Source organism: Trachurus japonicus, chromosome 3, assembly GCF_045865225.1.
Source record: "Trachurus japonicus isolate A0001 chromosome 3, Traja_1.0".
In the NCBI taxonomy this organism is placed as follows: domain Eukaryota; kingdom Metazoa; phylum Chordata; class Actinopteri; order Carangiformes; family Carangidae; genus Trachurus; species Trachurus japonicus.
Genome location: NC_140909.1, coordinates 2369681 through 2397364, shown reverse-complemented (window position 1 = coordinate 2397364; position 27684 = coordinate 2369681). Strand labels below are relative to the sequence as shown.

Below are 27684 nucleotides of genomic sequence, written 5' to 3'. Positions count from 1 at the left end.
AATTCACATCAATGTCTTTTTAAAATCTTTTTACAATTGATAAAAACACTGATAAAAGTTTGTGTGTGTGTGTGTGTGTGTGTGTGTGTGTGTGTGTGTGTGTGTGTCGTGTCCATAACTGCGACTGTGCAGTCCTGTCTTTGAGTCGCGCTCTGATGACGTCCCATGGAGAGGAGGTGCGGGTTTGCCACGTCGGTCTCTGCTGTGCAACGCGTTGGTTCTGGTTCACACTGTTGCTCCTGCTACTCTGCTGCTGCTGCTCCTCCAGCACCGGGTGGTTGGTTGGTTGAGGTTGAGGTTGAGGAGGGGGGGCAACAATAACAACTTACTTTTTAAATAAAAACCCCCCGTTAAAAACCCTCCAGCGCCGTCGGTTCTTAGCGCGACGCGGCAGCAGAGAAGCCCGGGAGAGGGAAGCTGTGAGGCGGGGAGAGAGAGAGCGACAGAGCGGGGGGAGGAATGCTCCGTCTCCAGACCGACTGACTGATGCATCCTGGTCCGGCTCGCTCCTCCGTCTGTTACCCATGTCGTGTGAGTTGTTGTTTGTTTTTTAAAGTCTTCCTGGTGCTTTGTGTGTGTGTTTTATTATGGAGCTCCAGCAGCAGCAGCAGCGGCTCGAGGCTCCAGCTGCAGCCGGGGTTCAAGCTCCAACATCTGGGTCTCTTGGGGGCTGAAGTGAGGCTCCAAGTTTCCGCTGTGGAACAAAATGACAGCGCTGCTCTGATGAGGAGCTCCAGAGCAAGTCTTAGCAAGTCTGAGAGCACACACACACACACACACACACACACACACACACACACACACACACACACACACACACACACACATAGACAGACACACACACACACACACTCCTAACAAAGTGTTAGTTAGTCACTCAGAGCTGAAGTCTGGATGTCTGCACAGCTGCATCATCTCTTCATTTCTCTTTTCAGACGGAAAAGTTTTTTTGTTTTTTCTTGTTTTTCAGTTTTTTTCTCTTCAGATAAAAACAAGAAACGTGTTGCACTTCCACAAAAATTACCCAACAGCGCCCTGCAGCAATCCCTCCGCTCACATTAATGTCTCCAACTCACAGTTCCTGTTTTCACTTTTGACTTTCAGCTGCAGTGTGTGTGTGTGTGACAACGTCTGTTTCCTGTTGAACATTCACCTTTATTATTGTTTGATATAAGCAGACTGTTGCCGCCTGTTGTTGACTGTTGGGTTTTTATCTCCATCGTGTTTCCTACTGAGCCACATCAGTGTAAAAGAAGAGGAAGAGGAGGATGATGATGAGATTAGTCTGAGTTTGTTTTAGGATACGGGTACAAACTTACTTTTTATTTATTTTATAACATATATTCTTTGCCCACTGAAGAATTCTGATGTCAAACAGTACCGTTTCCCCTCGGTAAGATCATTTTAGAGAGTCACACTGTCATTATGGTGATACATTCCACATCCTGTGTGATAGATTACAATATACAGGCGATAATAGGCTATAAGAAAGCTCATGTCGCAATTCTTAGAAAAACTCTCATCATATGAAGAATGAACAAACAAATACAGTTAATTTTAATGCATCCAGACTCAGAACAGTGGGAGCTGTGTTATGCATTTATATTATAATGTGTTATTGTGTTTATATTTTACATTCTACATCATATTTGAAACAAATGTGCAACAGGAACGATCAGATAAACGTTAATAAATGGAGATATTATTATAATTTGTGGCAGAAGGCTCAGATAAAACACAAAACCACAGTCACCACCAACAATTATTGATAAAGTATTGATGCAGCACTTAAACGCATGGAAAAAAGAATTGCAATATTTTAGTGTATTGATTTTTTTTTTTTTTTACATCTCGAATCATTATAGGTTAATTTTCACTTACTAAGTGTTTCTAGGGCTGGAAGTAATAGGCTAATTAGTTTCATTTTCATTTTCTGTTAATCTTCTGTTGTTTTTAAAATTCAGATGGAAATGAACTCCTTAGCTTTAGATTTCATTTATTTGATTTGATTATCTAAATGATGAATCTCTACAATTATACCTCGTTAATGACGAAGATTGTTAGTTGCATCTTTGAATATGAAGACAGTGAACTTTAATTAAATCAGCTGATCAACATTATATCTACGTAAATAACCAAAACAGGTTTGTAGGAAGAGAAAAACAAGAAAGTGATGAATGCATCGTCTTCACTAATCAGTTATTTATATCCTGTGTGTGTGTGTCTGTAGGCTAATTAATAATAACATAGTTAATGTGGCTTCTTTCCATTCATTTGCGTCAGTGTTGTTGTGGTTGAGTTGATGTTGTGAGTTCAACAGCTGCTCAATATTTGCTGTTCTCAGATCAGCACCTGTTAATTAAACAACTGACGACGTCGTCATCGCTGATCGTTTCACAGAGACTGTGTAAACTAAACTCCTCCACAGGTGTGTTTGGAAAAAAATGAGAGACGATGCTGTGGGCAGGTGTATGTCTGTGGTTGTGTTGTGTTGTGTTGTGTTGTTGTGTTCAGGAGGACTCTCTAATGTGGCAGCACAAACTGACTCATCCTGGCTGGTTAATGACTTTAAAGAGGAACTTTTGGGGATTTCCACCTTAACTCTTTAGTATGTCCACCTTAACTCTGTAGGATTTCCACCTTAACTCTGTAGTATGTCCACCTTAACTCTGTAGTATTTCCACCTTAACTCTGTAGGATTTCCACCTTAACTCTTTAGTATGTCCACCTTAACTCTGTAGGATTTCCACCTTAACTCTTTAGTATGTCCACCTTAACTCTGTACTATGTCCACCTTAACTCTGTAGGATTTCCACCTTAACTCTGTAGGATTTCCACCTTAACTCTTTAGTATGTCCACCTTAACTCTCTAGGATTTCCACCTTAACTCTGTAGGATTTCCACCTTACCTCTTTAATATTTCCACCTTAACTCTGTAGTATGTCCACCTTAACTCTGTAGAATGTCCACCTTAACTCTGTAGGATTTCCACCTTAACTCTTTAGTATGTCCACCTTAACTCTGTAGGATTTCCACCTTAAAGCCCCAGTGTGTAACTTATTTGACTTTTTACGATCAAAAATCAAACCTCTCATAAATCCGTATTTGACTGAAGGTGAATCACAGCTGCATCCAGATGAAAGCTTTCTGGTTCCTTAGAATGAGTTGTTACAAGTCGTTACAAATACAGAAGTGGGCGACACACCGAACCGAGGCGGCCATGTTGCATCGTGACCGTAGGTAACCACGGAAACGGCCTGTTAAAACTGTCACCACTGTGTAGTGTGAGGAAGGACGGAGGCACCGGTGTTGCATTCAGGTGCAGTCAGGCAGACGGCCGTCGGCAAACCAACCGGATGTCATTTTACTCGAGGGTCAGGTAAACAATACGACATCACCATGACAACATATTGTCACGCCTATATTGTTTTGCCTCATGCCTCGTGCTGGTCTGTTGTCTGTCTGACGTCTGCCCGATTTCACGTGAATGCAACATCAAGAATACGTTCTGATATGCAACCGCACCGCGAGATGGGGGGGGATTCCTACATATTATACCTTTAACTCTGTAGTATGTCCACCTTAACTCTGTAGTATTTCCACCTTAACTCTTTAGTATTTCCACCTTAACTTTGTAGTATTTCCACCTTAACTCTTTACTAAGTAACATATTTGACGTCTTTCTTAAAGCTTTTTAACAAAACCTTCGATTTTCTGTTTAAAACCCAAACCAAGTTCAGTCCAGTTCGACATCACCATGACAACATATTGTCACACCTATATTGTTTTGCCTCGTGCCTCGTGCTGGTCTGTTGTCTGTCTGACGTCTGCCCGATTTCACGTGAATGCAACATCAAGAATGCGTTCAGATATGCAACCGCACCGCGAGATGGGGGGAATTCCTACATATTATACCTTTAACTCTGTAGTATGTCCACCTTAACTCTGTAGTATGTCCACCTTAACTTTGTAGTATTTCCACCTTAACTCTTTAGTATTTCCACCTTAACTCTGTAGGATTTCCACCTTAACTCTTTAGTAAGTAACATATTTGACGTCTTTCTTAAAGCTTTTTAACAAAACCTTTGATATTCTGTTTAAAACCCAAACCAAGTCCAGTCCAACAGACGGAGCAGAAAACCAACAGGAGTTTATTTACTTATAATTATGTATTTCATTTCATTTCATTTTGATTTATTTCATTCATGGTTCTCACATAGTTGCACATATACATTGTGTACACATTTTCACCATGAACGAAAAGGAGCAGGATGAAGAGAGAACTTATAATACCTGCCCCTCTCTGTTGTTACAAATTTCATTGGCTTACTTCAACACCAATATTATTCTCTGTTTCTAAATATTAAAGATGATGAAAATAGTAATGACAAAAAAACAAACCAACAAAATAACGGTAGACACCACTCAGCTATCTATCTTTTTCTTTTTTTCCCTTCTTTTTCTCTTTCTCCTCCTTCTTTTTTGTAGATACTAATATCTTTTCTTTTTTAAACATTTTCTTAAACTGAGACATACTTGTACAACTTTTCAATTCCTTGCTTTGTGAATGCCATAGCTACTTTTACACCTGCAACAGAAATACACATTTGATTTAAGCTTAACCTTGCAAATGTGTGTTTAAAATCAAGCTTCAGTCTGTTATTCTCCCCTTCCTCCAATTTAAACAAGCTTTGTAAATGTTCTGGTGTTGATTATTTAGATAAATAAAGACAAACCTCCTTTATGACATCACAGATAGTAAAGTTTGTTTATGTGGGTCTGAGTGTGTCTGTTGTTGCGGGTTCAATCCGCTCCTCTCTGATTGGACGATCACATGACAGCAGGTGTCACGGGCGGAGCTTCACACCTGTTCACTCGTTTCCTGAAGGGAAACCTGGCAGGTCCCTGGGGTGTGTGTGTGTGTCTGTGTGTGTGTCTGTGTGTGTGTGTGTGTGTGTGTGTGTGTGTGTGTGTGTGTGTGTGTGTGTGTGTGTGTGTGTGTGTGTGTGTGTGTGTGTGTGTGTGTGTGTGTGTGTGTGTGTGTGTGTGTGTGTGTGTGTGTGTGTGTGTGTGTGTGTGTGTGTGTGTGGCAGCAGATGTCACACCAGATCAATCACACACTCCTCTGACTCATTTAATTAAATATAACTAAACATCTGTTTGTCTTTATTTTGGCATCAAATGCAGTGGAAATAAAAATTAAACTAGTCCAGATTTACCTTTTATTTTATTATTCTTAGATTATTGGATCTATTTATAGTTTCTTTTTATTGCCTTTTAATGTTTTAGTAGATCTTTATTGAATGTTTAAAGGGACATTGTGTAACTTCTCCTGTTATCTATTCAGGAAAATCGATTATTTGATTAAAAAGTCTGTTTTTCATTAAGCAGTAATCCCCCCATCAACAAAGTGCAGTGTTCCTTTCAGCTCTGAATGAGCCGTTCATATCATTCATATCTCCATGGAGCGGGTAAGCTCGGTGCTGCTGCCATGTCGAAGAAGTCGAGAGAAAGCCGGTAAAACGTGGGTCAGGTAAACAATACCACATCGCCATGACAACATGTTGTCACGTGTATTGTTTTGCCTCGTGCTGACGGACCACTTGTTTACATAGACGCTTGTTTATGCCGTTACGTGCAGCGGCTGTCGTCCGTCTGCCGTCTGCCCAATTTCAGGTGAATGCAGCATGAAAAATACCATTGAGTTGCTCGAGACATACAACCACAACGCTAGATGGGAGGAATTCCTACACAATGTACCTTTAATGCAATATGTAAGCAAAGTAGGATTGGATCAGTCTGATCCAGATCCAAACTTTTCAAGATGACCAAATCCGGATAATGATGCTCTAGATGGGACTGTGCATCACACTGAAGGCTGATTGGTCTGTAAACAACAGGTAGAACAGCAGCATGGGTCACTCACAGTGTGTTTATTTGAAAACAGAGTGTATGTGTTGTTTTCTGTGCTCTTTGTTGTTTCTTCAGTGTCTTTTAAACAGCCAGACTCCATCTGGTTGGGCTGTTAAAAAAAAAGCAAATATACAGCACTACATTAGTGAAATTGTGAATATTTCCCCATGTGTTTCAAATTCAAACTTCAAATTTTAAGATTCAAATTTCATTAAATTCAGTTTGGGGAAAAGTTTTGTAGAATATTCAAAAGTTACCTTTATTTACTAATCACTGTTATGGTTTAAAATTAGGTGCAAAATATAGCCTAAATCAATAAATGTATATATACTACATTATGAATATTGTTTATTTGACCAGTTTGAATTTAATTTAAATCACATTTTGTTCTTGAATCCACCAAACTGCTGGGTTCAGAATAATCCTGTTTTTTTGGATCAAAGTTTTCCAGATCCCACTAAAAAGTTCTGAACAACACAAACTGAGGGTTTAATCCAGATGAAAACCAAGACTGGATCACATGATCTAATCTGATCTCAGAATACGTTTTTTGGTTTTGAAACAACCCATTTTCAAGATTTGATCTGATCCATTATCCCAAATCCGATCAGATTAGTCTACTTTTGAACAACTGGGCCCTGAGGACAGGTGTGAACAGATGTTTCCAGGTGTTTACAATGAACTGTTGATGTAAATGTTGGTGAGGCCTCAGGTGTTGTGTTGTTGTTTTAACTCTCTGTGTGTGTGTGTGTTTGCTCCACAGTGGCCTGTGTGTTCATGGTGCATCACTGAGGGGAAGGGGAGGAGTCCCAGCAGCTGTCGGTCGGTGGGCGTGGCCCGTGGTTGCCAAGGTAACTGGCGACGATGCCGGGAGGCCGCAGGGGCCCCAGCAGACAGCAGCTAAGTCGCTCTGCGCTGCCGTCCCTGCAGACGCTGGTCGGAGGAAACCTGGGCAATGGCACCGGCCTCAGGAACAGGTACACACACACACACACACACACACACACACACACACACACACACAAGATCATGACCCCACCGTCACTGTCTGTCAGTTGTATGTGATGTTTGATATTGACACAGTGTCACTTTAATAGTCAAGTCAAGTCAAGAGATCTTTATTGTCCCCCGGCAATTTGTAGTGCAGCCAGCAGCATAAGACAACAATAAAAACCAAAGCACAACAGTGACACAACACTGACGATGACATACGCTAATAATAAAAATAGCAATAAAATACATACACAGGACAACAATTAGCAATAGTTAATAAAATAGATAAAACAACCAAGAAAGTGCAACCATGCCATCCTAGAAGAAACAGGAGTATATTTAAGCAATATATCACGACAGGCTGGAGTGATATATTACTTTTATAAAACGGTTACCAATAATGACAATATGAAAGAGGGATACGCAATCAATTTCATGTAGTTTTATTCAACCAGAAATACATATTATCCAATAAAATAGCCTCACTGAAAAAATAGTCCCACCTCTCCAGACGTTAGCTCCAAGTAGCTCTGCATCTGGTCTCAGTCCCCTCTACCATTGTTAACCCTCTGGAGGTCAAAGTTCACCTTAAACATGTCAATTCAACTACATTTGTCCATTTTTTAACATCGTAAAAACATCAACTGTCTTCTGCTACAGACTGCAACAGTCCGTTGTCATGGATACATGACAACAACTTCCATTCATACCAGTCATACGTGCCTGAGGCGGAGTGATAGCCTACGCTGTGATAAGGCTTTAGAATAGTACAACCAATCAGATCGCCAGATTTCACCTTTCCGTTTTATAATATACTATATAATATTCAATATGAATCATATTCACTGTGGCGTCTGTTGTTCTGAACAACAAGTTATACAAACGACGACATAATCACAATTAGGACAAAATGAAAGGAACAGAAACAACAATAAGAAGTCACTGGGGAGTAGAAAGATAAAAGATATTTATATTTAAATGTGGCAGCGCCGCACCGAATGTGCGTCGCTACAGCGTCCCATATAGAAATATGTATTTTCAAAATAATAGCTCATCAAATAATTTCTCTCACCTGGTTAATGTGATGACTGCCTCTGAACTTCACTGCACGGGTTGTAAGACGTCACTTTGATTTTCACGATTGCAAGCTCTCATCTGTGAGACGTGAGCTATGTTTAATTTATGGTGGAAAAAAACCTACGTGACGCATATTTTGATCGACAAAATATTGAAACAAGCTTTATTTAAATGTCACATGAGCACCTCAATCTCCAAAGAAATAACTATTACAGTGAACAAGTGAATGGCCATTATTTAGCCTATCTTTTTTTCCCCCAAAAATGAGCTCACCCTCTCTAAACCAGGAGAGCCACAGCAGAGTGACGAAAGAGCCGCAGGTTGCCGACCTCTGCCCTCACTTCTCCTGCAAAATGAAACTTTACATTCAAAACAATGTTATTTCTTCTCCAAATGCTATTTTGTTATAAATGACACACAAACCATCATATGAAAAGACATGTACACGGTGTACATCCCAACCAACACAAAGCTGCACATACAGTGGTCTAACAGAAGAATTTACTGTGTATAGTTACAGTAAAAAACAAACTATGCTGCATCCAGCCTGTCTGGCCACGGCTCCTCATCCACATCCCATCATCATGTTGCCCTTTTATACTGAAGCTCTGATTGCTGATTGTAAAACTGTGTGACAGGTGTTTGCCCATGTGATGAGTCAGTGTTGATTTTTAAACTTGGTACATCATTCGTCCAAAAGTATTTGTTACATCATTCAAGTCTTTAAACAACTTCCTTTCCTTGGAAAATGAAAAACAGAAACAGAAAAAACAATATACAGTACACCTGCATGTCATCTACTGTAGTTAAAAGTGGTTACATAATCAACTGAAATAAATAGGCGAGAGTGAGAGAGAAAAATGAATAAATAAATAAAAGAGAGAAACATACATATACTCAAAATATACATATGCATATGTGTAAAACAAAGAAAAGGACAGTATTTATGTATGTAACAATAAAAAGACAACAGAAGCAAATAATCATACAAAAACAACATGAATAAAATAAAATTAAAAGGGTACCGTCAGTTCGGTTTAAGGAGTTAGTAAATCAGGTCTTGATTCCAAAAATATGAGAAATGAGTTCCATATGTCATGAAAAATGTGTCTTTTTTTGTTTGATTGTATATGTGAGTCTTTCCATCGCTAAGCAAGAAGAAAGTTCATTAATCCACATGTGAAAATTGAGCCAGATGCAGAGAAATGTGTGTAGTGTTTTTGAAAAAAGTGTGTTTTAGAGCTGCAGTTTGAGTGTAAGGCTGAACTGTGCTTCTACTTTATCAGAACTGGTTCAGGGGGTCGGTGCATGAGTTACATGTTGAGGTCATTTAGGGGTGGGCGATATGGCGATATTAGATGGTGAAGGATTAGAGTGTGTAGACGATCTGCCAAAGTGCAGAGATCGTAGGATCGTCTGGGGCTCATTCTATAAACTGCAGTTCTGTGCTGCAAAGCGCAAACAAAGGACATTTGCAAAGTTTACTAAAAGAGAAAACAACAGTTACTTTAGTTTGTATTTTTATTTGGCCCTTTTCAATCAGCTATTTAGTGTTTTGATACTTAAAATCCTGTTAAAATAACTGTGTTGAATAAAACAAACAGTAATGTCTTCATTGATATTTTACTTTCATGTTTATTGAAAGCTACCTTTTATGTTGCAAGACTGCACTTTATCAGAGTGTTGTTGTTTACCTTTTACTATGTTTACGTTGTTTGCACATGTTGGCAAAACTGCAACTATTTAGATTAAAATCTGTTCAGAAAGGTTCTTTGGCCTAAATTGTCTGTTTTTCTTTTTTCGATTTAAGATCGTGATGAAATCGAAATCGTGACTTCATTTTAAAAAAATCGTGATATGATATTTTTGCCATATCACCCACCCCTAAGGTCATTGTGTCTCAAATACCAGGATTTGTGTGTAAACAACTGAGATAAACTGTAACAGACATTTGGACCGGGGGCCCGAACTGTTGCATGACACTATATATATTTACTAAATACATATTTGTGTGTATCTGAGTGTTAATGTGTGTGTTGGTCCTGCAGGAACAGCACCTCGGTGGGTCTGTCGGCCCCCCCGCTGTCGGCCCTCATCACGCCCGAGCCGGTGCGCCACTCGAGGATCCCCGAGCTGCCGTTGGACAGCAGCCTGCTGTTTGAGCTGCTGCTCTTCCTCTACCTGCTGGTGGCGCTGTTCGTCCAGTACATCAACATCTACAGGACGGTGTGGTGGTATCCATACAGCCACCCGGCCGCCTCCACCTCACTGGTCAGTACACACACACTACACACTACACACTACACAACACACACACCGAGCAGCGTTACCTTTTAATGAAGAGGTTAAAGGGATAGTTAAACATTTTGGCAAACCGGCCCATTGCCGTAATCCCTATAGTCATAGCATGCTATGACTATAGGGATTACGGCAATGGGCCTTGCACCGACAATCAAAGGTAACGAACCTACTGCAGTAGGTTCGTTACCTTTGATTGTCGGTGCAAGCTATTTTTTAGAACGGCGGAGCAGAGCGGTGAGCTGCTCAGAGCTACGCTACGGAGGCTCATGGGATTTCTTGGTTTCCCTCATCAAACTCATCAAATACACAATCCAACAACTCCACAACGCTCTGGTGGACAAGTTGTGAGCTGCACATTCACCACGCTATGAGATAATAACACAACGTTACCACACAGAGTTGTTTTAGAGTTAAATTCATGCAAAACCACTGATGCACGTTGCCTTCAGGGACAGTTTTTCATCAACAGTCTCTGTATTTCCCTCTAAAACAACTCTGTGTGGTAACGTTGTGTTATTATCTCATAGTGTGGTGAATGTGCAGCTCACAACTTGTCCACCAGAGCGTTGTGGAGTTGTTGGATTGTGTATTTGATGAGTTTGATGAGGGAAACCAAGAAATCCCATAATGAGCCTCCGTAGCGTAGCTCTGAGCAGCTCACGGCTCTGCTCCACCGTTCTAAAAACAGCTTGCACCGACAATTAAAGGTAACAAACCTACTGCTATGACTATAGGGATTATGGCAATGGGCCAATTTGCCAAAATGTTGAACTATCCCTTTAAATCAATTCTTTTTCTTAATAATTAGGATTTATACAAGTAAAAACAGAGTGGAATTGGCCTCCATTCATCCTGCAGAGTGAATTCTCTGAAGCTTCTGGGTTTTTTCTCCGAGTCACTGCTGCTGAGTCAGAATCAGTCGCTGTATTATATTTTTTCACTTTCAGTTTTCTTTTTACTTAGTATTGGAAACAGGCGCGTGTTGTCGTGCTGTTTTACTATAAACCACAGAGAGAGAACGGCGACTGTGGGAAACAACTTTACTCCAAGCTGGGGGGCTGTTGCTCTGGAGATTTTATTTATTTATCGATTTTTTCTTTTGTTTTAGATTCAAGAAATGTCTTTGCTGCAACAGACTGAGAGTGTTTGCAGCTTTTTGATCATTGAGCTCTTGAAAGTGTAAAAGAAATGTTTCTTCTACTTACATTTTATAACGTAAGAGTTTTCTATATAGTGCTGATGTGGTTGAAGGCGTCGCTCTGTAACCGACTGTGTCCTCTCTCCTTATCAAAACCATCAAGACCGCTTCTGCGCATGCGCCAACATATTTTGTGTTTCCTTTTTTCCCACCAAGCTGTGCGCCGCGGACGTGCACGAAAAAACAACCACATCACTGAACTTCCCTCTGTAAAGTAAATTGAACAGCTATAGACCGATCGGTTTATTGCAAAACTTTTATTTATTGATATATAGGTGGTGATTTGTGTGCACTCAGAGCCAACATTTATCTCCTAAAAAGAATTAAACCAACCTCTAAAGACCTGCGGGTAAGTTAACCTGCTCTGTCTGAAAATTAAGACCCTTAAAAAGTATTAAAAAGTCTTTTCACGACTTTATAAAGTCTTAAATTTTGAAGGTATTTTTTCTGAATTAGCTGTCCTAAAAAGAGAGTCCTAAAAAAACATTGTGAAAGTGTCTGAATTTATTCGTTTTATTAAAAAACAAAGATACTTTGCCTTTGATTTATTATCCCAGCCTATTTTGAATTCTGTTGTATCATAGTGGTTTATCACAAACTAAAACTGTTAAAGGGACAACGAGGAGTTTCTATTTGGTTATAAAAAAGTCTCACGTTAATGTGGATGAATCTACGTTACCACTTGTTAATGGTCCATTTTAGATAAATCTATGGTTTTGTCTCTATGGTTATTTTGTTATTATTAGTGGTGGTGGAAATGCTGGGCGAGCCGACCAGCGTTTCTTTACTTTCGGTTTCGTGGCGAGTCATGAGAATAACGCCGCCGAATCTCCGTTTATGGTGGGAACTACGACGGTATGTGATCGTCTTCCAACCTCTGACTTTAATTCTTGATGAATGAAAACATTCTTGGCAAGATGTATGACTTGCGCCAGTCCAAGAATTTCATTGTGCGCGCGGAGGCTCATGGTAAATGTAGTATGAAAACACTTCGCTTTCCAAAACTCCTCGTTGTTCCTTTAAGTGAAGTATTAAAATTTACTTTGAGATTCCTGTACAGTATGCACCCTGCTGGTTTTCATCATCACGTGTTGTGTAACGTGTGTTTTACATCCAGCAGGAAGATGCAGAGTTCAAAAGTTAAAAATCTCTTCATGTAAAACTGAATGTGAACTTTTCTCTGTGTGTTTCCTCCTGCAGAACTTCCACCTGATGGACTACCACCTGGCCATCTTCATCACCGTCATGTTGGCCCGCAGGCTGGTGTGGACCATCGTGTCAGAGGTAAACACACACACAACACACACACACACACCTTTTTTTTTTTTTATCTTTATTTAAGTGTTCAAAGTGTACAAAAAGTGTCAAACGCTGACACATAACACAACACGAGAGCTGTTTCATATTCAGAAAGACAATGAATAAAATAAATAAATACAGCAATGATCTCATTCAAATAAATAGAAAATGAAGAAAATTAAACAAACAAAACAAAACAAGAATAAATAAATATTGTCATGTCAATACATAGGTGTGTAATAATCACTGTTAACAAATCCCATTAAATGTCAGGAAGTACAATAAATATCTTAGTAGTTTTCTAAAAAAGTTTTTTTTATTTTTAAAGCAGAAGTAAGCGATCCGGTCGTTTTGGCTAATGCTGCGTTCCAGGCAGGCTTTTGAAACCATAAATTACAGCTTCAAGTCACGACTTTGTAGCGTTCCAGGCAACCCACTCGTGTTTCTCCGACCTGTTTTACCGGTGAAAGTCACTATAACGGCCACTCGTAACTTCTGACCCGTGAACTCGTACCAGATCGAACTGGTACCACTTCACAGGTCGGAAAAACACGAGTTACGGGCTGCCTTGAACGCACCATAACAGTCCTCGTCCCTACGTCACCACATTCAGGCGCATCCCTTGGCTGCACACACAGCCCTGCATGCCGTTCTCTCTCCTCATTGGATAAAGGTTGTAGGATACAAGGAAAGTTTTCTCCTGGGCTCAGAGCAGAGCAGAGTGACTGACAGACCCGTGTTTCAGACCAAACACTCTATAGAAGTGATTGCTGTCGGAAGATACAACTATTTAAGACTTAGATTAACACAAATATATCGCTTACTTCTGCTTTAAGTAAGGCTAGGGATTTATAGAGAGAATTTAATTCAATTAAAAAATGAGAAAAGGTTGGTTTGGAGGTTGCAAACTTTTGCTTATGAATAAAGTATTAACCAAATAAAATGAAAAAATTAACTAAATACTAGTGTTGTCACGATACCAACATTTTGGTACCGGTATCGGTACCAAAATGTTTTTCGATACTTTTCGGTACTTTTCCAAATAAAAAGAGAACACAAAAAATGTCATTATTGACTTTATTTTAATAGAAAATCTTAGAACTATAACATATGCATCAGTAGCCTACTGAACTCTTCCTAAATTAAATCATTAGTGGTCTGTTTAAAAATGATTATCAACTGCGTTATTTGAGGTCTGAAAACACTGCATCTTTTTTTGTTATTTTGACCAGTTGTAATTTTTGGGAGAAATTGTTCTCAGTAGTTTATAGAATGAAACACAAACGTTCATTTTACACAAACACACACCTATTGTTTCCCATATGCAGCGCCACAGAATCAAGACCAAGCCCCCCCATCAACGCAATATCGCTCCGTTAATTCATCTCCGCGTAGCGCTGTTCACTCACTCACTCACAGAGAGAGGGAGAGAGAGAGAGAGAGAGAGAGAGACACACACAGAGACAGAGAGCATGCCAGTGGTGATCCGCGGTAAAAACGGACTTATCAACCAGCTGTTTGCATTAATTAACGAGTCTGTGGCGGCACGTCTCTCTCGCGCGCGGCGCGCACACACACACACACACACACACACACACACACACACACACAGTCACACACAAACACAGGCACATGGACAGGTGGCGCTGTAACGGTAATAAAAAAAAGCACCTTGCTTCGTTTGTGACTCGCTCACTCACTCGCCTCGGCTCAGATTACAATGCGGCGACTTCACGCGGCGACGTCACCGCTGCCGGCGGCGCAAAATGAAAGTACCGGTCCCATCTAAGCGCAGTATAGTACCGTTTTAAATGCGTCAGTACCCCGGTACCACTCTAGTACCGGTATACCGAACAACCCTACTAAATACTGAAGACACCTGTTCTTCTTCTTATTTTCATAATAACATATAACATCTTTAACACACACACACACACACCTGTACCTGTGTTAACTGATCTGGTGATGTAATCGGTGTCTCTGTGGTGCAGGTGTCTCAGAGCGGCGGCGGCTCGCTGCTCCGCTACGTGGTTCTGATCGCGGCGCGGCTCTGCCTGCTCACCATGTGTGGATGGGTTCTGTGCTGGACGCTGGTCAACCTCTGCAAGAACCACTCGGTGCTCAACCTGCTCTTCCTGGGATACCCGTGAGTCTCTTCTTTATTTATTTATCATGCACATTGTTCACCAAGGTGCTTTAATAAATACATTTTATTATACAATTTTTGGATGGCGATATGATTCAAATTGCGATTCTACGATATTGCCGATTCTCTCTATGATTTTTAGTCTTTAGCGTTTTTAACATTTATCTGCACACAAACACTGTAGGAGCCTATAAATTAACATACTCCATTATAAAGTGAACTTAAACCCTTTTCAAAACCTGGACTCTCTGTATGTAAAAAAGGCGAACAAATGCACATTGCACAATATTTAACCCCCCCAAAAAAAAAAGTTCCAAAAAAAAAGAAATTCAAAACATTTTTTTATTTTTTTTTATTTTTATCGATTTAAAAATCGTCAAAAAAGATATTGCGATATCTATGTGAATCGTTTTTTTCTCCCACCCCTAAAATAAATACAATAAATAAATACAATCTTAATATAAAAACACACCAGATACAAGTAATAAAACGAGTGGACAACAATAAGAACATGAAAGCTAAAGTGACTGACTCAGACTGAGTTAAAGCCAAAGGAATAAAGTGTGTATTAAAGGACAATTCCGGGCAAATTCAACTGGGGGCTGTATGTTCCTAACATTTTAGGTCTAAAAGAATGAATCTGAAGATGTTCAGTTTAATGTCTCCTGTTTTGCGGTAGTTGTGTCTGTCCCCGCGTCGCCACGGCAGCAATGAATGGGAGTGGATTGAAGTTCCGCTGTTTAGGCTGTTTCCATCCCTCAAAGCCACAGACAGCGTCAGATGGAGACTCAAACATGCACCCAGGAGTTTATTTACTTCAAGCAAGTCCAGAGTTGATATTCCTGTGTTTCTGACACAAACGGGAGCTTCCCACTGCACCTGAACACACCGAGCGTCGACTTGGGTCTCGACTCCGCCAGACTTTGAATTAGATCTAGTTTTACAAACATGTCGGCTTGTTGAAGTAAATAAACTTCTCAAGTCCGATTAGATGCCAAAACTGAATTTTGAGCATAGCTCGATTAATCTGTGCATGTAAACGTACTGAGTGAGATTTTAACCTGGTGGCCGGTTGAAATCCAGCTCTCCACCTCATGTGCAAAATCATTATCCAACACAGAAACAACAGTTGTTGCAGGACCTGAGGCAATCAGAGTTGAAAAATGATGAAAAGCTTTTATTTCATGATGGCCATTCAGATTAAAAACCACAGGCCTGTTTAGTTCAGTTTAATTTTAGTGTAATTTAGTTTAATACAGGACGGTGTACAATACCATTAATCAATTGTAAAGCAACGAAAAGATGGTTGTACCAGATTTAACGTCAACCGCTAATTTCCATCTGTTGTAGTCCCAATATAAAATTCACAAATACAGATCACAGTAAAACACAGGAGGAGCTTGGAACATAGGAGGTGAACACATGGACATGGACCGCACAGCTGTGACCAGCAGGGGGCGCCAAAGACCAACTCACTTTTTAAAGCATTTTAAAAATGAATGATTGCTCATCATCTCCTCTTCGTGCTGCCATCATTCAGTTCAGTTCAGTTTATTCGATTCGAGCATTTCATCTCCCCCCTTCTCAACAGATGGAATTTACTTAATATACACAAATACATAATACAATGAGGAGTGCTAATGGAAAAGGTGTAGTAGGCTGAAGCTCATGCTTATTATGCCTTTTACCCTTTTTACCAAAACGAATGAGAAAAGAGATAAAGAGAGAGAAAAAACAAAACAATCAAACCAAAAACAAATTCAACAAGGCAACTTTTAGACTACATGGTCTGAGTTCTACCATAAGGATTTAGATCAAACAAGCATTTACTTTCACAACAAATTTACATATTCTTTTAGTACTTTTAGTACTTACTAAAACGTACTAGTTTTAAACATATTTTTGAAAGAGGAAATCGAACTACCGGTACACATTCTTATTTAAAGGACAATTCCAGGCGAATTCAACTCAGGGGTGTATTTTCATATCATTTTAGGTCTAAAAGAATGAATCTGAAGATTTTCAGTTTAATCGCTCCTGTTTTGCGGTAGTTGCGTCTGTCCGCGCATCGCCACGGCAGCAATGAATGGGAGTGGATGTAAGTTCTGCTGTTTAGGCTGTTTACATCCCTCAAAGCCACAGACAGCGTCAGATGGAGACTCAAACATGCACCGAGAAGTTTATTTACTTCAACAAGCCGACATGTTTGTAAAACTAGATCTAATTCAAAGTCTCCCGGAGTCTCGCGCGGTGTGTTCAGGTGCAGTGGAAAAGCTACCGTTTGTGTCATAAACACAGGAATATCAACTCTTTACTTGCTTCAAGTAAAAAAAACTTCTCGGCGCATGTTTGAGTAGCCATCTGACGCTGTCTGTGGAAAAAAATGTAGACTTCAAGCAAGTAAAGAGTTGATATTCCTGTGTTTATGACACAAGCGGTAGCTCCCACTGCACCTGAACACACCGAGCACGGCAACTGGGTCTCGCGCGAGACTCCGGGAGACTTTGAATTAGATCTAGTTTTACAAACATGTCGGCTTGCTTGAAGTAAATAAACTTCTGGCTGCATGTTTGAGTAGCCATCTGATGCTGTCTGTGGCTTTGAGGGATGTAAACAGCCTAAACAGCAGAACTTACATCCACTCCCATTCATTGCTGCCGTGGCGACGCACGGACAGACACAACTACCGCAAAACAGGAGACATTAAACTGAAAATCTTCAGATTCCTTCTTTTAGACCTAAAATGATATGAAAATACACCCCAGAGTTGAATTCGCCCGGAATTGTCCTTTAACACCGCTATCAGAAATACATCGCTGTTTAATATTAGTTCTTATTTGAGGTTTTTTAAAAACACCTAATTCAAACCTAATTCATTTAAAACTAAAAGCATCTGCTCTGTTCTTGTGTCCTCTCCCCCCCTCCCTCTCAGATTCGGCGTGTACGTCCCGCTCTGCTGTTTCCACCAGGAAGGAGGAAAGAGCCAATCGGTGGCGTCGGACTGCGACTACGCGGCCGAGCACCAGCAGACGGAGCTGGCCGAGACGCCGTTCTTCAGGCCGCGCGACTTCCTCTTCCTGCTGAGAGAAAACCTCCGAGAGCAGTTCTCCAGCCCGCCGCACATGCCCACACACACCTGCCCGCCGCACACACACTCACACACGCCGGAGCTGATCCGCGCCGAGGTGGAGGAGCTGAAGAGCGACTTCAACCGCCGCATCAAGGAGGTTCTGTTCAACTCGCTGTTCAGCGCTTATTACGTGGCCTTCCTGCCGCTCTGCTTCGTCAAGGTGGGTGTCACCAGTCTGACCTTATTTTATTTATTTAGCCGGCAATATGCAATATCCTTTTTGTGGACTAATGTTTCTATATGATTTTATACTTACAGTATATCTCATGTGATGTTTTTATACAGGGTGTCCGCGGGGTCTTGAAAAGTATTAAAAGGTGATAAATCAATTTGGGGAAAATTAAGACCCTTAAAAAGTATTAAAAAGTCTTTTCACGACTTTATAAAGTCTTAAAATTTCAAGGTCTTTTTTCTGAATTAGCTTCTGAAAGAGTTTGAGTCCTAAAAAACATTGTAAAAGTGTGTGATTTATTCATTTTATTAAAAACCAAAGATGAACCGGTACATAAAAAAGAAAAGAAGATTTTGAATTCTGTCGTATCATAGTGGTCTATAGTCTTTATCACAAACTAAAACTGTTCAGTTAAAAGTGTCACTGATGTAAATGGTTACAGCTTGAAGTGGCAGTGAGGTTATTGGAAAATATTGAGAAGGTCTTGAAAAAGTCTTAAAAAGGTGTTAGAATTAACTTCAAGATCCCTGTATATACCCTGTTATAGGTTTTATGTTTTGTATTTATTCTGTCTTGTGTGCGTTGTGTGGTACCACAGCGGAGCAGCAACGCAAATTTCGTTGAATTATTTTTTTCAGTGACAATAAAGGCAATCTAATCTAATCTAATTTAGACGGGACCAGGGCCGGCCCCTGGCATAAACCCTCTATGCGGTTGTTTAGGGCCACAGCCGTTAGGTGGGGGGCCACATGATCAGAAAGGTACCGGGTTTTTGTGCTGCTTTCTTGGCCAGGACCCCCTTGCAAAAGAGATTCTGAATCTCAATGGGATTATTCCTGGTTAAATAAAGGTTAAATTAAAAAAAAAATCAGAAAGGTACCGGGGTTCATCAAGTCATTTAAACATCCTGAGGTCTGGACGTGCAGCTATGAGCTTTATATGTAATGTGAAGTCAATATTCAGCTTCTTTTATCTCACATTTGAGACATTTGGTGAAAATAGAACGGCAGAATGACAACATTTGTGCTCAAAAAGCAATCTTACTGTATTCATATCCTATTTCAAGCACCAAAACAGTTCATTCTCATGACTGAAGGAGTGTTTTCACAAGGGATTTGACATTTTTCAGAAAGCAGACCTCAAATTTCCAGCATTTGGCCTAAATAATTTCTTTCTACAGTGTTCTAGGACAAACTGGCCTCAGTGTGCTTACAGCGGAGGTTCTAATATTTAGACATAAAACACTTGAGTATTGTTACATCTGCAAGTATCTTAAAAAGATCAATGTAAGAAAATATGTAAAAGTGGAGAAAATGGCCTCAAACCTCAGAGGGATAAACACGTCTGTATTCAGTTTTAACCAGTGATTTGGTGTTTGTGCTTAGAGTGCAGGGCCACAAACAAAAACCTTGTTTAGGGGGCCACCAAAATCCTAGGGCCGGCCCTGGTCGGGACAGTGCATATTAATGAACACTGCTGCTAAATTTCATCCGTAGTCCCCAAACAATAAAACAACTGACATAGAAAGTCCATAAAAACAGACATAGGACCGATAGATGATGAAATAAGTAGATTTACATGATTGCAGGAGGATTGGACGTGATTCGTTAAGTTATAAAAACATACGATTACACACGCTCAGACTAGATACTTTACCCAGACTGAGCATGGTTACATACAACTGCACACACAAGAAGCCAGATTAACCCTCCTGCTGTCGTCCTGGGTCAAGGAAGGAAGGACGAAAGGAAGGAAGGAAGGACAAAGGGAGAAAAGATAGATGGAGGGAGTGAACAGATTGGGTCAAAAAAGAAGGAAGAAGTAAGGACGAAGGGGAAGATGTGAGGAGAGAAGGAGGGAGGGAACAGATTTGGTCAGTTGGGTCAAAAAGGAAGGAAGAAGTAAGGACGAAGAGAAGGGAGGGAAAAAGGATTGTGGAAAGAAGGAAGGGAAAGATAGAGGGAGGGAGGGAACAGATTTGTTCAAGGAAGGAAGGAAGAAAGAAGGAAGGAAGGGGAAAGGGAAGGGAAGAAAGATGGAGGGAGGGAACAGTTCAGGTCAACTGGATCAAAAGAGGAAGGAAGAAGGAAGGACAAAGGAAAGGAAGGAAGGAAGGAAGGAAGGGAAAAAGGATTGTGGAAAGAAGGAAGGGAGAAAGGATGGAGGAAGTGAACAGATTGGGACAACAGGAGGGTTAAACATGATTACAGGTGCTCACAAGTTTGTTGTCTAATATCCAGTCTGTAAGTTGTGCTTTAAAGGGACAACGAGGAGTTTCTATTTGGTTATAAAAAAGTCTCACGTTAATGTGGATGAATCTCCGTTACCACTTGTTAATGGTCCATTTTAGATAAATCTATGGTTTTGTCTCTATGGTTATTTTGTTATTATTAGTGGTGGTGGAAACGCTGGTCGAGCCGACCAGCGTTTCTTTACTTTCGGTTTCGTGGCGGTATGTGATCGTCTTCGAACCTCTGACTTTAATTCTTGATGAATGAAAACATGAGTCTGTCTTGCGCCGGTCAAAGAATTTCACGGTGCGGAGGCTCATAAATGTAGTGTGGAAACACTTCGCTTTTCCAAAACTCCTCGTTGTCCCTTTAAAGGTCCTGAAGGTCGGACTCTCTAATATTAATGTGTAGCTTGTTTCCGTTCTAAGCATCGTTGGATTGACAACACGTTGTAGTGTGATGATGTAGTGATGTAGTGTTTTTATGTGTTATTTCTCCACAGAGCACCCAGTACTACGACATGCGCTGGTCCTGTGAGCATCTGATCATGGTGTGGATCAACGCCTTCGTGATGCTGATGAGTCAGCTGCTTCCTCCCAGCTACTGCGACCTGCTGCACCGCTCGGCCGCGCACCTCGGCCGCTGGCAGAAGCTGGAGCACGGCTCCTACAGCAACGCACCGCAGCACATGTGAGTGTGTCAGACCACAGCCTTTACACACAGCTAAGGGATGTCACCATTACTCCATTACAAACTGAGGAAATATGTGTGGTGGCCTGGGAAAACCCTTCAGAGGGTGGGATTTTGACATTTTCATCTTGTGATATTTCCATAAACTAGAAGTTTTCAGCCATTCATAACTGTTTGAATAACTGAGATAGCCCTTTCAGATCAAAAGTTATGGGCATTTTAATCTATTGTGACCAAAAAACTGAAAAGTGAGAAAAATGGCTTTAACTAGAACGTTGCTGTTTTAACCATCTAAAGACGAGCGTTTTACAAAACATTAAACAACTTCTGAACCGTTTATGATAAAGACGAGCTGTAAACTGTATCTGAATCGTGTGGTTTTCTGCTTTCCGAGGGTCCTTGAATGGTGCCTCTATGACAAGAAGGGACCGTATAGGGTGCGTGTAATCACGTGATACGGGAACAGATGCTAAACCTAGCATAGCATCAATGCTAATCCGAACGTAGCATCAATGCTAAACAGAACGTAGCATCGGTGCTAAACAGAACTTATCATCGGCTCTTGCACAAGTTTTACAAAACATCAACAACATATTATAACTTCCGAACCGTTTATGATAAAGATCAGCTGTAAAAAAGCATCTGAATCGCGGGATTCTCTGCTTTCCGAGGGTCCTTGAATGTTACCTCTACAACAACAACGGACCTGTCTCCTCTAGCGCTGCTGCTGCAGCTCAGCTGTGCTGTGTCTCAGCTGAAAATGAAACGTGTTACTCGCCACAAAAACATAAAAATAAGTACTTTCCGTTTTGTTTTCTTAAAATATTTATTCACCACGATGTAGTAGGGAGTTCAAAGTACCAGTGGTAACACTTTACTTGAATAGGTATTCATAAGATTGACATAACACTGTCATAACCATGACATAAGAGCTGTCATAAACATCAATGAATACTTCTGACAGCTGTGGTTAAGTGTCATTCGGTAAGTTAAATCACTTTTGATGCAAAGTTGACATTGTTTGAGATGTTTTTGTTCTGACAACTTGACATAAAGACAATTTAAACTGTCATAGCAGACCTAATGGACAAACTTTAACAATGATGTCAAGTTGTCAGAACAAAAACATCTCAAATAATGTCAACTTTGCATCAAAAGTGACATAACTTACCGAATGACACTTAACGACAGCTGTCATAAGTATTCATTGATGTTTATGACAGTGTTATGTCATGGTTATGACAGTTTTATGTCAATCTTATGAATACCTATTCAAGTAAAGTGTTACCAAACATGTGACACAACTCCATATTTCAAAGAATATATTTCATTAAACTTGTCTTCATCTCCAGAAACACAAATAAATGCGATCACGATTACTCGATTTCACAATGAATTGTGATATTAAGCGCTACGGTTAATTGGAATTTAAACATAAAATAAACAAACCAAAATAATAGATATGTTTTATATGTGGCCACATAAAATAAGTCAAATGATTAACCCATAAGAACCCAGACCCATTTATCCTTGAAGGAAAATTAAGTGGGGTGAAACACAGACCAAGTGGAATGCATGGAACACATTTTTGAAGTTTTTTTTGAAATAGCGCCACCTATTGTCAGAGATCTGGAATGTTACATATATGTCACATCGGGCGTTTTTGGTATCTTAAATTTTCACTTGAAAATAAATGGGCTTAACATTTTCTTTTGCTCTGTAACACAAATTTGACCTTTTATTTGCATTTCCATAACATATATCAAAATTATAAGTTTGCTGGTTACTATTAACACCTTTTTAAGACAAGTTTCACAACAAAAAAGGGCAAACACTATAGAAATGCGAATATTGCCTCATATTGAAGGCTTTAACCAGTTACTGAAGCCTTAAAAGCTGTGCAACCACAATTTTCTTTCCAACTACAAATACCTTGGCATCTGGATGGACAGTTGTCTTAATTTTAAGCACCATATCACCACCCTCATTGCTAAACTAAGAACAATACTTGGCTTTCTATACAGAAATAAGCACCGTTTTCCTACTCACCACAGGAAAAAAATTGGGGACACTATTTTTTCTCTGTTTTAGACTATGGAGATGACATCTATGGAAGAGCTGCTAGTTCCACTTTGATTCCCCTGGATGCTGTTTACCACTCAGCCTTACATTTCATTTCCAATGATTCATATAATACTCATCACGGCACTCTTTATCAAAATGTCGGCTGGTCATTTCTGACAGTAAGGGGACAACAGCATTGGTTTTTATCCATTTTTAAAGCCCTGTCACAGTTATTGTCTCCTTATTTATCATCTCTGTTAACTATGAAATCACAAAACATTGGTACCCACTCACAGAACTGATAGTTGGGTCATATTCCATTCGTCAGAACTGAGCTGGGTAAAACGTCCTTCTCTCACAATGCACCACATGGGACCCTCTCTCCCATCAGTACAGCAGTCCAGAACCCTTGTCTCAAACCTGGTTCATGACTGTTTGACTGTGTTAACTTTTCTTATTTGTTTCCTAATATTTTCTTATGTAAACTCTCATTCTTCTTTGCTGTATTTGTTGTTCTGTATACAACATCTATTGCACGTCTGATGGTCGTCAGTACATCCTGAACACTGTATCCTATTTTGTTACAGAAAATACAGCAAAAAAGCATAATTACATTAATATGGGACCAGCATGGGATACTAAAATCTTGTTCATTTACTGAGAAGAGTGTCTCTGCTAAATCTGTGGTTCAATTTCCGGACTGATACATCATTTTATTAAATATTGATTGAATTTGACATTATTTTTATGTTAACATTTTTAAGTTATGTTTTAAATTGAACAACATAGAGTATATTAATTCAAAATACCTGAATTACCTAATTTAATTGAGCAGTTCTTTCCCATTTTTCTCATTGTGACATAGGCGTCACATGGTATTTTTCCTGACTTTTTTAAGGCTAAGGCCCGATGTGACGTATATGTCACAGCAATATTTTCTTAAGTTGTTTTATATGAGTTTCTTCAAAAAATGAGGTCAGAACAGGTTAAATACAACAAGGGACATGTTATAAAAGGATTTGCATTGTGAAATGGGTGGTGGCTTATTTTATTGACAGAAAGCAAGCTTTTTAAAAGTAGCGGCCTCTGTGAAATGTGCCAACTCTGCTGGCCACCATCTTGGAAATGTTGTCATGGATAGAGAGATTCACAGAGAGTCATGTGACTGCACCAGGATGTTGAGTAGATGTCACTTAGGGACTTCACGAGTTAAAAGTTCAACATCAATATGTGTAAGGGGCTTTCCAGGACACTTAAAGGCAGTGTGACACCCGTGTCACCGTGGGTCCTTATGGGTTAAAACGATTTAAATCAATTTAACATCTGGTATAGATGACAATTGATGACTTGAATAATTTAAACAATTCTCCTGGGGGATTAATGATTAACCCTATATAAATAGATACTTAAATATACAAATACAAATAGTGAGTCATATAACTAGGAAGGTAATTATATTTTGACAGTTAACATGAGTCATAACAGCCCAAACAAAACTCAAATTGGTGTTGGAAATGTATTTTCTCTTTTCTCATTCACCGACACCTTATACACTGCAAAAACTCAATATCTTTCCAAGAATATTTCTCTTATTTCTTGTCAAAATGTTTCATTTCTAGTCAAAACTAAACTCTTTTCACTTAAAATAAGACTCATCACCTAAAAATGAACTTGTTTTGAGATCATTTTCATTTATTTCAAACTAATTTTCACTTGAAATAAGTAGAAAAATCTGCCAGTGAAAGCAAGTTTTATGTGCTTGCAATAAGGAAGAAAAACTTTATCCACTGTCAGATTTTTCTACTTATTTCAAGTGAAAGTCTGCTTGAAAGAAGTAAAAAGTGTCTAAAAACAAGCTGCTTTTTAATGTGATGAGTCTTATTTTAGGTAGAATGAGATTTGTTTTGACTAGAAATGACATTTTGACTAGAAATAAGACAAATATTCTTGGTAAGATTTAGAGTTTTTGCATTGTAGAATTAAAGAAATAAAGGAAACCTTTAGACCTACAAGGAGTGTTCATGTGATTTTACACATTCATAGTGTTGTGAAATCAATTAACGCATAATAATCGTGATTATCGTAATATCGTGATAAATGAAATCTGTAATCGTGACATCCCTACGCGCAGCATGTCGACGTCCTGTTGGTGTGTAACTGTGTGTGTGCTGCTGTGTGTGTTGCAGGTGGTCAGAAAGCACTATTTGGCCTCAGGGTGTGTTGGTACGACACAGTCGAAGTCTGTACAAGGCGGTCGGACCGTACAACGTCGCTCTGCCCTCGGACGTTTCCCATGCAAGGTTTTATGTGAGTATCTGTATCTTTTGTGTTGCTGTTTTTATAAAGAACCGTAAACTCTCAAATAAAAGCCGGTTCCCTGGATACGGGTCTGAGTAAATAAGAGACGGGTTGAGTTCTGGTCTTTTCTCTCTTTAAAGACCTTCCTCATAAAATGTTATATATATGCTGGTTGAGTTGGGTTCAGTTGGAGCAGATAAAAGCTTCGGCTTCTGTTGGAGAATTTATGGTATTCACCAGATTAAAGGGATTGTTCAACATTTTTGGCAAACTGGCCTATTGCCATAATCCCTATAGTCATAGCAGTAGGTTCGTTACCTTTAATTGTCGGTGCAAGACAGTTTTTCATCATCAGTCTCTGTATTTCCCTCTAAAACAACTCTGTGTGGTAACGTTGTGTTATTATCTCATAGCGTGGTGAATGTGCAGCTCACAACTTGTCCACCAGAGCGTTGTGGAGTTGTTGGATTGTGTATTTGATGAGTTTGATGATGAGGGAAACCAAGAAATCCCATAATGAGCCTCCGTAGCGTAGCTCTGAGCAGCTCACGGCTCTGCTCTGCCGTTCTAAAAATAGCTTGCACCGACAATTAAAGGTAACGAACCTACTGCTATGACTATAGACCTTTTCAGAGAGTATAAACAAAGACAGGTGTGGCTCATTAGAAAACGCTCTGCTACACTAAATGGAATGGAGCCTTACTGTATTTTCCGGACTATATGTCGCACCTGAGTATTAGTCGCATCTGCCTAAAAATACGTCATGAAGAGGAAAAAAACATATATAAGTCGCACCGGTTTATAAGTCGCATTTATTTTTCAGACATTTAATTAATAGCCGGGTCTCATATAATGACCAGGCTTTGTTTAAAGGCCGGCGCCTATAGCGCGGCTGCTGTTATGCATGCGCGCTTCTCTGTGGTGTGTAGCCTATGTGTGTGTGAGGATGCGGAGATGAATGAAGGCGATCGTCCCAACGGGGGGGCGGCGGCGGCGAATATCGCTACTTTTTTTTTTTTAACACGTTAGTTTAGGCGGCAGCTCTTTCTTTCTTAGGAAAGCGCTGCGGGAAACCCTGTGATCAGAAACTCTTTGTGGACTCTGTGAAGACGGACGGGAGTGAAGCCGACCTCTCCTCTGTTTCAGAGAGGGACAGCCCTGCACTGTCGGACCTGGCTCTCTGCTCCGTGTCCGGAGTCCGGTCGGGACCGGAGCAGAGACCGAAGACGGGCCGCAGAATTCGCTGTGAAAATACTCTGAATTGACGGAGTGAAGCGCTACGGCGCAACGGAGACAGGTCAGACAGCGCAGCGAGGAAGATGAAGATGAGCTACTGAATGAGGAGGGATTTATAAATAAAAGCCGTGCTTCCCTCTTGTGGTCATAGCGTAGGTTTTTTTAAATATATAAGTCGCTTCTGAATATAGGTCGCATGGCCAGCCAAACTAGAAAAAAACCGCGACTTATAGTCCGGAAAATACGGTAATTAGTATCCTTGGTAACACCTGTATTTGTTTATACTCTCTGAAAAGGTCTATTGGGATTATGGCAATGGGCCAATTTGCCAAAATGTTGAACTATCCCTTTAATGGTTGATGAATAAATAACAAACCTTCCTGCCTATCAGATCTTTGCCTGACTTCCTTTCTTTTTATATATTTTTTCTTCCAGTTCCTGTTTCACAAGCCATTGCGGATCCTGAACCTGCTGATCTGGATCGAGTCGAGTGTGGTTCTGTACCAGTTATACTCTCTGCTGCGCTCCGAGCGCTGGAACCACACTCTGTCCCTGGGCCTTATTCTCTTCTGCAACTACTATGTCCTTTTCAAACTGCTGCGGGATCGCATCGTGCTGGGCAAAGCCTACTCCTACCCGCTGTCCACCGGCAGCCTGGGGCTCAAATCGCAGTAAAAAAGCAAAAAGGCTCCACGACGCGGTCGGCGAGGAGAGGAGAGTGAAGGGACAGACTGTGAACTCATAATTGTGTTTTGATACGGTTCTATTTTTAATGCAATGTTTGTATATATATATACCTATTTAAAAGAATATTTTTATTTTGTATACTATTTCGAGTTACGCCGGGCATTACCACACTGACAACATTAGCAGCATGTCGTGTTATGTTGTTGCTAGGCGTCAGGGAAGTTAGGGAACGCCAGGAGGTGACTGTCT

At 40.1% G+C, this 27684-nt stretch overlaps 1 protein-coding gene across 1 annotated transcript; it reads left to right on the top strand.

Annotated features, from left to right (window-relative positions):
- Positions 1–387: 387 nt before the first annotated feature.
- On the top strand, positions 388–27683 carry tmem39a (transmembrane protein 39A). The gene is made up of 9 exons (XM_085804882.1): positions 388–531; positions 6677–6890; positions 10032–10254; positions 12683–12766; positions 14773–14927; positions 17860–18217; positions 20963–21150; positions 25401–25521; positions 27184–27683. Exons 2-9 carry the CDS (start codon positions 6778–6780, stop codon positions 27421–27423), a joined length of 1482 nt encoding a protein of 493 aa, XP_085661008.1. The 5' UTR covers positions 388–531; positions 6677–6777; the 3' UTR covers positions 27424–27683.
- Position 27684: the final 1 nt, after the last annotated feature.

Excerpts from the sequence above, each read along its gene's own strand:
- tmem39a (XM_085804882.1), top strand. The coding sequence starts at position 6,778 with ATGCCGGGAGGCCGCAGGGGCCCCAGCAGACAGCAGCTAAGTCGCTCT. Across the intron at positions 6,891-10,031 it reads GGCACCGGCCTCAGGAACAG|GAACAGCACCTCGGTGGGTC; the intron begins GTACACACACAC and ends TTGGTCCTGCAG. Across the intron at positions 21,151-25,400 it reads AGCAACGCACCGCAGCACAT|GTGGTCAGAAAGCACTATTT; the intron begins GTGAGTGTGTCA and ends TGTGTGTTGCAG.